The 12,363-nt window shown below is 36.9% G+C and overlaps 1 protein-coding gene across 1 annotated transcript in view; it reads right to left on the reverse strand.

Moving 5' to 3' along the window:
• Positions 1-1,381: 1,381 nt before the first annotated feature.
• The window catches only part of prim2 (DNA primase subunit 2), a 66,653-nt gene continuing 55,671 nt past the window's right edge, over positions 1,382-12,363 (reverse strand). The window contains exons 12-14 of the mRNA XM_051915816.1: positions 11,775-11,857; positions 5,494-5,562; positions 1,382-1,792 (exon numbers count right to left, since the gene is read on the reverse strand). Of these exons, the coding sequence (XP_051771776.1) occupies positions 1,580-1,792; positions 5,494-5,562; positions 11,775-11,857 (365 nt within the window). The 3' untranslated portion in view covers positions 1,382-1,579. The remainder of the gene's footprint in view (positions 1,793-5,493; positions 5,563-11,774; positions 11,858-12,363) is intronic.

A 12,363-nucleotide genomic window follows, 5' to 3' on the forward strand; every position in this document is an offset into this window, starting at 1 on the left:
GTAAGGCAACACGAGGAGGAGGGTTTTGATCATGCGAAGGGCATATTTCAATGTTCAAGGACGTTTTTAGAAAAAAAACAACGTGACACTGCATAGCAACGGCACTACCACAACAGACGTTTAGAAACATAGTTTGTGGCATACAAAGAACAAATGCTGCTCCACTTAATGATGCTTGACATTCAAAATAAATGTTCATTTCAAGCGCAATTATGTTTAAGAGTCAGAAGTGAGGATGAAGGGTTTACAGATAGCTTTAATGTGAGCGCTGAATGGAAAGCACCTCCTGTGAGGCCAAAATCAACATCCTTCATGTCCTTGAGGATTTTGCTGTAATAGAATATAACTCTGCTTTACTTCTTCCTCTGGCATGATTAGCAATAAAGAGGATTTCAAGGTTTTTCATTCCCAAAATAATCTATTTTACATTCAAATTTGTCATTTAAAGTGCAGCTGGTTCCCAAAGTATTGGCACCTAAATTTTCGACCGCCTACTGTATTGTTTTTATTTTCTACATGGACAATCAAATGTAGCAGTACCTTGTGGCCAAATGAGCGGCTGCATACTTTTGACACTCTAGATCAATTTCTGTCGCTGTAGCTTAACTGGTACAGTAGCGCTTACAACACCAAGGTCATAGGTTTTATTCTCAGGGAATGCATCCTGATAAAATGTACAGCTTGGATACACAAAGTAACATCTGATTAAAGCATCTGCAAAATAAATGGAAGGTAAATGTAAATTCTGAGATTCCCTTTTGGAGAAATACACTACCATTCAAAAGTTTGGGATCTGTATAATTCTGTATAGTTTTAGAGAGAAGTCTATTGTGCTCACCAAGGCTGCATTTATTGATTAAACATAAGATAGAACAGCAATATTGTCAAATATTACAATTTAAAATAACTATTTTCTATTTAAATATATATTTTAAAATGTAATTTATTCCTGTGATGGCAAAACAGAATTTTCAGCAGACATTACTCCAGTCTTCAGTCACATGATCCTTCAGAAATCTTTTATATATGGTGATTTGCTGCTCAAGAAACATTTATTATTATGAATGTTGAAAACGGTTGTTCAGGATTTTTTTTTTATTAATTGAGGGTTAAAAAGAACAGCATTTATTTATTATAAATGTCTTTACTACCACTTTTAATTAATATAAAGGTCCTGGTTAAATAAAAGTATTAATTTATTAAAAACAAAAAACTTCTTACTAACTCCCAAACTTTTGAGCGATAATGTATGTCAAGACAAAACTGTACCAGCAGGAAGAAAGAGACTGAGCAGATGATCATTACACTGATTACTAAATACATTGAGGTGAGTTATCAGTTCTGGTTAAAACTAAAGTAAAAAGTAAAAACAGAAAATGCCTTTATGAAAAATGAAAATTTATTTTATTTGTTTTTATAAAAACACAATTTGAAAAAGATCTTATAGCCGAAAAGATAATGGAAAAAACAACCAGATCAGAAGTTTTTGAATATTAAAAACACAATTTGTATCAAATACACTGAATGCAAGTAATGGCTCTATATGGTCTATTAATCCCAGATTTGAAGTTCTACAAAATCATTCATCCTGGAAGAAGGAGTCTAAATCCCCCATCTCCTCATGGGCCTGTTTAGTGTTTGCCTGAGATGGACGGGACGTATTTGTCGGATTTTCTTGGCTTCTTTGTGACATCTCGACTTCTTTCTTGATGTCCCGGCCTCCACCCAGAAGCTTCTGACTCTCAGTGAAGTACTGGTTAGGGTGATTAAGAGAAAACCCAGCATCCTCAACCTGTAACAAGCAACAGAGTTTAGTAATGTGCATTTGTTTTTAAGCCAAGTTTAAATAACCACATTGAACCTGGAACATTTAAAAGGGTACACAGGGAAATTTAGGCTATTTAATCTCTCCTTTCTTTCAGCCTTGTTTATGGCAAAGCCTCACACTGATGGATCCCTGAAAGCTGCATTGCATTCAGAACGCTACACAATCCATTTGTTTCTAAGTGCAAAGGATATGGCTGTTTAATTATGCTTCAATCACAGCACGCCCCTGATACTCCTCATGAATCAAAGTTTCAAACCCATCTCTCTGAATCGAGTGCACAGGGGTCCCTGCGGTAGTTAAGCTGTGGACAGAAAGATCCATTACACGGATCCATCTCAGAGTTAACACATTACAGTGGACTACTCTCGCCCAGCGACTCTGTGCCAAATGAAATATGCATAAACATGAAACAATCCCAGCCGAGGCCTAGAGACGGATCAATCCGGCGGATGCGCAACAAGCTCTCCTTCCAAAGTCCGCCTCTCTCAGCTCCCCTCCTCCTTTTCATTATTCTCTCTATTGTTTGATTTATTGCGGTTGTGTAAATATTTCATCAGAGAAGTATTACATTTTGACCTTTAAATAAATGCTGCCAGGGAGGGAGGAATGCAAGCGTCTATTTGTTATGTGTCGCGGATGTGAAAGCGGAGGGCACATATGGCAGTGATTAAAGTCTCCTACGCTTGAGTACAACAAGCGTGTTTTTGCGGCTAAGAAGGTTGCGGCGTCGCGTATCAGATGTAGGGAAGGTGAGGTGGTGCGGACCCACTGATGCCCCAACAAGAATGTTTTATTGTGCCTGTTAACGTCAGAGGTTTCTTCATTCACCTACTCTAAAATATGAGTCATGAATTTCAGAGATGTGATTTTCATTGGGGTTGGTGGGGGGGAGGGGGCAGTTTATCTTTCAGATCCTGTTATTGCAGGCTGTTCATCAGGGAAGCCATCTTATTCATTTTCCCGCATCATAAGCCGTTCGCACTGTTTGGCTCGGGGCTATTAGTCATCAGCAATGACCCCAGTCCCAAGCGCCCCGGGGCCACGAGCTAAATGATGCCCTTGGACTGCAAAGGCGCTGCCGTTTCACCGGGAGCCATTAAAAGCCATTATATCCTATCAATGACACTTTGAGTGCATTACGGCATTAAAAGAGGGGTGGCGCAGACACAAACACTGTTATAAAGCTTTCTTATTGAGGGAATAAATCTAGACGTGCAAGAGATTAGAAATTTATACACGCGCTCTTTGATTTACTCATCTCGACATTGAGCTAAAGCATCAACAACAAGCATGAACATCAGCAGATTTGAAGTGCTTACCGTGATCTGTATGACACTTTTACTACACAGTGTTATTAATGAAAACTAAAATAAAAACTAAAATTTAGCTCTGCCATCACAGGAATAAATTAAAATGTTAAAATATATTAAAATAGAAAACAGTTAAACTTTAAATCATAATAGACCATTTGGGTGTTTGCAAACAGCGATGGCGTTTTGCAGTAGCAGTCTATGAAAGCCACAGAATAAAAGAATAAATGGTAATTTTGAGTTTATATCTTACAATTCTGAGAGGAAAAGTCAGAATTGCGATATATAAGCTCGCAACGACTTTTTTCCCCATCAGAATTGTGATATAAATTCGCAATTGCGAGTTACAAAGTCTTAATTGGGAGGTATAAACTTGTAATTGTGAGAAAACAGAATTAGGAGTTAAATTTGTTATATGTTTAAATGTTATCTATGTAAATTGCTACAGGTTTAAATATTATTTCATGCTTTAACTGTAGGGCTAATACATTATGCCACCAATGAACTGCATATATGAATATTATCTAGATCTATTATTTACATCAAATTCACGCTTTAATAGTAGTCTAATCATTGTAATTTCCATCAGTCCATTCTGTTGCTTTCAACCATAAATTTCTGAGTTTAGCTTCAATGGGTGTCTTTGATGACGGTATTCTATAAAAATGAAGATTATCTTTTTCGCATTCCAATTCTGATATTCAAAGACATTTTTCTCTTATTCCGTGGATTTTGCCTGTTTTCCCGCACTTGTTACCACCTTTTTTTTCTGCCACCACAATGCACAGGTGCAAGAGACGTGACGTCAACTGTGACGTCAGCTCCCAAATAACCTATAATATTCTAAATTCTATCTATAATATCTAGAGTTAGAAGATTAAAAAGAATAAACAATAATCATTTAAAAACTATTGAAAATTAAACTAAAGTTAACAAATTAAACAATAAATTAAACTATAAACTAAATTAGTGAAAAGTACAAATTAGTATAAAAACCTATAAAATTGCTTTTGCTAGAAAGTGAGAAATGGCTTCATCATGAGTTTACTTGTTACTAAAGCTTCCCTGTTTAAAATCCATCTAGTGACACACTGCTGACAAACATCTGAAAGGTTTACCAATCTCTCTCATATCCAAGACTGTCTCCTCCCCCTCTTCATATTAACCTGTCACCTAGCAGATACCGTCTGTTTGCGTGGCGTTGGTGTGTGCACATTTTCATTCTCAGCCTGACAGCTGGGCTGCTTTTTTAGCAGAGGGACAGGGCACAAGTGTCACACAGGTAATCTTGACTGACATAGCTCTGAAATATTTCTCTCTGCTCGGCAAAAAAAATAAATAAAAATACAGAAAGGCTGCCGCCAGAGTCATATCCACCCCCTCCAATTTAAAAATAGGAAGAAGAAATAAGAAGAAATCCATTAGATAACCATTTAAATGGAGCTGTAATCATTTGCTTTCTCAACCAGCTCTGACACACAAATCCAATGCTATTATGCCCTTGTCAAAAGAAAGCATATTGGAACTGCAAAGTCCAAAGTCCTATCTGAAATGGCAATCCAAATAGAAAAAGCAAAGATTCAGCACATTTATCACTTAAATTTTCCATTACCTTGAAAATATGACTATAATATTAGCCTTAAACATGCAGGGAAAATATTAATGACCTTGAATAGACAATGTTGATCTAGTCCTTACCAAAATGCTTTAGATGATAAAATGTGTACATGTATTGAAGTCATAACTCTTTGATGCATGATTTATTAAATCAGAAAATATAAATAAATAAATAAAAGAGAGAATTACACATCTGTCTATTGCAATAAAATACAACTGTAGATATTCCAGAGATACTTGGTGCATCACCACTTCCACCAGCCATGCTGAATTGATGTTATAAATAAAGGAACACTGTGACATAAAGGTCCCAAATGCCACCCTAAGCCCTCAAATGTCAAATGGGACACCCTACGGGATTGTGGACTTCACTGACACAAGCAGTGGTCATCGCAAGTCTGCAAATTCACATCAAGCGCACCATTTGGGACAGAGCAAAAAAAGGACAGTCATACAAAATAATGGCTAAGGATCAAATGTAATCACCCATGTGGCTCATAAATAGTTGCTCATAAATAAATAAAAAAAGGTCTGTCTATTGTAGTGGACACCATGTATTAGAGGGATAATGAATCTTAAAATCACTTTGCAAAACATTACAAATTAAGATTCTATTGGAGGTCAGATAATGGCAGATATGACTACAATGGTCGGGTTCTGTATAGACTTTTCAGGGCTGTCCCTGAGCTGACAAAAGCAGGCCCAATTACAGCAGGCCAAAATGAAAAGCATCCTTACACTGTGTGTCAGCTCAAAGTACTTCTGGCAGGCCAGCTGATAGTGCATTCCCTTGACCAGCTCCAGAACCTGTGGGAAAAAAAAAAAAACAGAGAGAAAGAGAGAGGAAAGTGGTGAGCGGTTGGGAGACCGTGAGTAATAGGAAGACAAATACAGAAAAAAGTGGGCAAAGGCCAGAGTGATAATGGGAAGAGAAAAAAAGAAAAGAAAAAAGTCTTAATTATTTATAATAATATTAATTTACATGTATGCTCCAAAAAGGTATCTGCTTACATTATTAAAGACAAAATATTAAGAAGAGGAAAAAAACATTTCTTGGCTACACAAAACAGTGAAAAGCATCAGATGTCAAAAGCACCTTAAATTTGCCATTAACATGCGTTTCATATCCAGAGAGTATCTGGATGTTTTTTTTAGCTAAGATTTTTTATTTACACCTTCATTCTAATGTGTCTCTAGCATGATTAGATAGAGGTCAGCACAAAATGGAAAACGCCACTTACATATTGCACCGCAGATGTTATGTAAACCAAATCATTGATGGAGAACTCGAAATGCATTTCGCCATTCTGACAGATAAAAAAATATATCTGGTCTAATGTGCTTCCATACTTTAGAAACATCCAAAAAGGGGGAAAAAAAAAAAAAAAAGGTTCCACATTTCTTTTTGAAATCAATGGTATATTAATACAAATTACAATAAGACAAACATTCAGCCTATCAGGAAATTTATAACCAAGTGACAGATAATGATTATTTGTAGCATAGTGTCTGTGTTACATATTACATGTGTAGTTAGTAGGGCTTTCCCCTATTATTTGACTAGAAGAGGCTTAGTCGACCAAAAATTTTATTAGTTGGTTAGTCGCAAAAAAAAATAAAATAAAAAAAAAATGTTGTGGCGAAATCTCGCAGTCCGTGAGGGACGGATCGTTAACGGTGGGTCCTTGTGGTAATTACAGTATGTCAGACAGGAAATCCAAATGTTTGCCTATCATCCATCGACCTCAAATATGGCTTATCATTTAAGACATGCAAGTAGTAGCAACTTTACATGGCTGCTCGCTCTAACATTAAGCTAGATAAGTGTATGCTATTATTAGAGGCATATCCAAGTGTTTGTGCAGAGTGTGGAAGCTAAAGTATAGCACGCTTACTGGAAGACATGGAGGCGCCGGAGCGATCACTTGCATTTTTTCGGAAACAACTTAAACTCAAATCATTTTTGGTCATACAGATAAGAGTAATACATCATTCAAAATGGTCTACTTGTATATGTGTAAAGTCACAATAACAAGAAAATGTTAAATACCTGCCTTTGTAAAATAAAGAAAACAAACAGGATGCACTTTCTGCTGTCTCGGTTGCCCTGAACTGCAGCATGCCACAAAAATTAACCAAAACTCAGCGTATAGGCGTATGTCACACGACATGAGAAATATATTTATAGAAAGCTTGAAATGTCTACTTTTAAACAAACCAATTCAAATCGAAAAGAAAATACTTTGATTATGTAATCCATTTAAAAGTTGCATTTCTCTCTATAGGCACTTTCGGCAGCATCGTCAACTTCATCTTTGCAGCTGACACTGACTCAAAAAACACTAGTTTATTAATAAATAATTAAAATGGCTCCTTGCTATTTTTTTCCCGACACATTCATAATCATTACTTTTGCCGGTGCTTTGCGGCAAGCTTTATGCGTGCGCAGAATAGGCTACATCACGCCTATATACGTATATATTTAACGCTCATTATGGTTTAGTATTCTCCCCAGTATATATTTAAGTAATTAAATTAATATAAACGTGCGATTAGTCGACTAATGGCTTAAATGAACAACTAATAGTCAACTAGAAAAATCTTTAGTCGGCGACTAATTAGATTAAGTTTTATGTTAGATAACACAAATACATTAGTGTTTATGTTTTGCTGAATGTGTTCAGAAACTGTGCCTTAACCACTTCTGAATCCAATCACGAGTCTGGAGGTGCATTCACATCAAGCTTTTAATGTGGCCATGTGTCATCCAACTGTGCGACAAAGGGGGCCAAAATGTCAAATCAATATCTAAGCCGTCTTTGATGAGCAATAAAGATGAATAACACTGTTAACAATGTATTGTGCTATTTTTGCTGAGACAGCACACGTTTATGAGGTTTCAGGTGAGAGACAGAGGCAAAATGCCATCAAAGAGAGATGGAGAAGTGGTTACAATCTGCTTCTCTTTCCTTTTCTTTTTTGCTCAGACCTCCCCCTCGGGCGATGCTTTTAACACCATGTATTCCCTATAGAAAAATATGGCATTTCACCTTAGCTAACATCGGCAAGAGCAGAAATGCATAATACATGGATTTAAAGGTGAGAGATAACACCATCCAACACCTAACTCGAAGCACCAGAGACAAACGCTACTGGGAAGCAATGGTAAAATATACAGCAAGACACCAACAAGGGGTCCAACGTATGCTGTGAAAAACAAGATAAAATCACTGGTTTACATATTGCCTGGGGATAACATAGCCAAGAACAGCTAATAACATGCATTACACATTTACAACTGCACACTTTTACACTTGTAGCAATTTGTAAGTGTCTTAAAATATTTTTTTTTTGGTAGCTAAACATATTCTTTGCATATTTAGCTACCTGTTATGATATGATGATAGGCTGATTTTGGCAACATTTTCAGACTTTTACCTCTAATTTAAAATATCAGAATAAACATCATTTAAAAAACAGAGCTTGTTACTAATTAGATTTAAAATGATTAATCAAAAGAATTAAAACTGTAAAACTCTGGAGAAATTTTTTTTTTTTCCACATGGTTTTCCACTAAAATTGGCATCAATTTAATTCAATTCAATACATAGTAATTAACAGCAACATTTACATTTTAAACATTATAATATAAATGGCACATGGAGAATTTCTAGAACATTTCTTAGTGATGATGCAAATGAGTTGCTGAATAAGAGTTTTGAACCGTTCATTGAACTGATTCACATAAATGACTCAAACTTATAGCACCCTCTTCAAGTTTAAATCAGAAACAATATGTGACCCTGGAACACAAAACCAGTCATAAGGGTCAAAAATTTTGAAATCTGAAGGCTAAATCAGCTTTCCATTGATGTATGGTTTGATAGGACAATATTTGTCCGAGACACAACTATTTGAAAATCTGGAATCTGAGGGTGCAAAAAAGAATTTTGTCCAAATAAAGTCCTTAGCAAAGCATATCCACTCACAAAAATTATTTTTTGATATATTTACGGTAGGAAATGTACGAAATATCTTCATGGAACATGATCTTTACTTAATATCCTAATGATTTTTGGCATAAAAGAAAAAAACTATCATTTTGACCAATACAAATGTATTGTTGGCTATTGCCACAAATATACCCGTGTGACTTGTGACTGGTTTTGTGGTCCAGGGTCACATATGGTGACATTTTAACACTTTATATGTGTGGTGTCAAGGAAAGATCATGAAAGGATTTTCAATGGCCAAAAAAGCACATTAAAATTGCAAATATTCATGATGTTGCTTAATTTATTATTGGTAGTAAAATCATTGTTAATATAACGTAAATATTCAATACAATCGCCAATATACCGCCCTACTACCTAGTAATGATCACACTACAAATGCAATTCCTCCATGTAAACCTTGGAACTTGAAGCTGCATCGTACACACATTGACTTTGTTGTTCTGACTGCTTTATCATATCTGTCACTTAGTAACTTAATAGCAAACAATCAGACAGCCGCAACATAAGACTGTAATTTCAGAAGATTAAGTATTAGGAGGTGGCATGAAAAATGTTGGGATTAAATCCATAACATGCATGCTACGCATGAACTCTACATGTTCTCGCTGCTTCTTGCACTGTTTGAACTGTGAACCAAACATGCAATCCTTTAATCTGCACTTCCCGTGGTAGGAGCCGCGCTGTGAAGGGCTCTAACTGTGAGTGAGAGAGGTGAGCTGAGTTTTCTACAGTAGCTCTCCTCCAGACTGGAGTCTCGCCCTTTTGACTGTAATGTCACTTTGTCAATAGACAGGTTGACTGAGAAGGTTGACGTTCTGCATTTTAATCACCCTACTGCCCGGGCTTTTCACATTTTCTGAGGTTTTTAATTATCCAGCGCACTGGGCTGGCTCTGCAGCGAGAGCGCCACGTGCTGCGAGAGCTCCTGGGGTGAACATCAAGCTGTTGCTTCACACGCCCACAGGTCTAAGACTCTGAACACTGAGAGTGTATAAGGACACTGCTTGGGGTCTCCAATGAAATTATGAATTTAATTGGATTGGAAATGTGCTACCCTTGGGCTGGCATGTCGGACTGCATTAGGCAGCCATCAGCCATTTCCCTCAACCGCACGATGGGTGGTAGCGGATGAGCCATGTGAAACAAAAAACCTCAGCACACCTTACAGTGGGAACATGCTAACGATTCTCAAATAGCTAAGAATGATTTTCATGCACTAATGCACTTTATATAACTGAATTTCAAAAGAATAATTTTTAGAAGCACATCAACATTATGTTCAGTAACTATTAATATAATCATTTCAGTTCTTCAAATGGTGGGATTTTTTTCCTTTTGAAAGAGTGATTTGACATAACAGCTCACTTTCAGCAGTTATTTAATCTATGGTTCGTAACATTTCTTACAGATTTCTTGGTTCCTCTCTGTGCCTGCGATCTTCACGTTTTGTGCAGCTACTGTTTGTATCAGTGTTCATGCCACAATGCAGCTGCGCGAGCACGGTAGCTCGATATAATAATACACATCCTATCGTCTAATCGCTTGAATGTCTAAATTGGCAAACCGTAATACACATACAACTGACAAAGTTTAGTGAAGACGCAAGGCTCACCGCTCGCATGCCGTCTCTGTGTTGACTCTGCGTTCACCTGCGTGTTGACTGGACTGGGAAGAGTCACGTGGCAACACGCGCGCTAGTATGTTTTAAAGTGGGAAGTATTAACAGGATTAAAAAAGCAAAATAACCGACATGGGAAAATTATGTCGGTTAGAGGTTCTGAATTTCAGTTTCGATTAATCGTCCAGCCCTATGATATATTAAAGGTAGGGTAGGCAATTTATTTTAAAAACACTTTTTGTTATACTGTTTGAAACTCTCTTCATATCCTGACAGCATTCAATTATAGAAGGTCTTAGAACCAGAAAAATGTTTGTCCAATCATTGCATTCGGTCCAAATGCAATGATAGATGTCCTACCTGCCTGTCAACATATGTATTTCCATACCTCAGACTCGGATTTGTGTGTTGCCCTGGCAACTCTATCAACTCCAAAATGAATCTGCAGCAGTCACGTGGTACAAGTAAGAGCTCTGTCAGTTGTTTACATTCATTATTATTGTAATGTTTTGTGCTTTGAGACATGAGGTAATTTAACTCGTCTCGTGATGCTTTGCAGACTCTTCTGTGCGCATTCATGTGTTTTGAAGGAGGCGTGGGTTTGAATTGCCTACCCAGCCTTTAATTTCATAGCTACCTTCAGTCATGTACGCTATAAATCTTAATACAACAACCAGAGACAGTACACAAAATTTGACTTCATGTATATATTCTTTTTAAGAGCCTTTTAACATGGAACTTAATGGCCTTATTAAAACCAGTGCGTTAATTACATTAGCGTCAAAGGATTATAACTCCATGAGAACATTACGGCAAGGCTGGTCCATCTCATTTCACTGCCTGGCCCGTTGCAGCTGCTTTAATGTGAGAAAAAAAAAAAAAGTCAGCTGAAATTACTTTTAAGAGTACTTTAAAGAACGCATCAAATCACTGGATACAGCAAAGGTCAAAGTAATCAACACAGAGAGCTGAAGCTGTCATTACACTAGAGAATCCAGAGCGTTATTTCTTTTTGTCATTAATATTCCAGAAGTACAGCAGATTCATTAATATTCCAAAAGTACCGCAGGATGGGGCTTTCAGGGATGCCTTGTTAAAAATGAATTGCACCATTTTTCTATGATTATTATACAATCGTATCATTTTAATTGTCAAGCTAATGTCCTTTCTACTCAATATATGGTAGATTTTGTTTGGTCTGTGGTTATGTAGAGGTGAATATATGCAAATCATTTTAATGGATGCCAAATTATGTTTTAAAAAGCCCTTTACACTTTCAATGACACCTCGCTTAGAACAGACCGCCCTTAACCAAGTGGACACCTCTCTGTCTTCGCATATTGTGCTGAGCCTGCTCAAGTGTGTGTTTTAGTCGTCGGACAAACCTGATTGATCCCACTAGGGGAGATTTTATAGGACTGCAACTTCTGTTTCAGTAGCTCAGGGTCGCTGTGGCGGAATGGACACCCTGTGAGGAAGAAGGCGAAGAAAAGGAGAACATGAGTTTACAAGCATCACAAAAAGTCCAAACCAAAATGTTCTACCGGACAGTAGAAACACGATCCATGTTTTTTGTGCCCTTGAAGGCCACTGCAGGATGGGGGTACTACTTGTGGGGTTGTTTCCAAAAAAAGGGACCTAAATCTAACTAAGTGCCCTTTTACAAAGACATAAGTGAAGGGTCCATCCTGTATGATGGTTCAAATAAGTATTTTTGCAGTTATGATCATGTGATCCTGGGTGGAGAGTCCTAACGACTGATTTTGAAAATTTAGGAAATTGAAGATCTTTCCAGGGATGTATAACCCTCAGTTGAATTCATGCACCCAAAGTCTACAAGCAGGAAATATTTGCATAATTATATATAGGAATACACACAGGAATAGAAAGTTAGAAATGTATTTGAAATAGAAATCTTTTGTAAAATGACAAATGTTTAATGTCTTCATGGTCACGTTTGATCAATTTAATGCA

Source organism: Ctenopharyngodon idella, chromosome 13 (assembly GCF_019924925.1).
Source record: "Ctenopharyngodon idella isolate HZGC_01 chromosome 13, HZGC01, whole genome shotgun sequence".
NCBI lineage: Eukaryota > Metazoa > Chordata > Actinopteri > Cypriniformes > Xenocyprididae > Ctenopharyngodon > Ctenopharyngodon idella.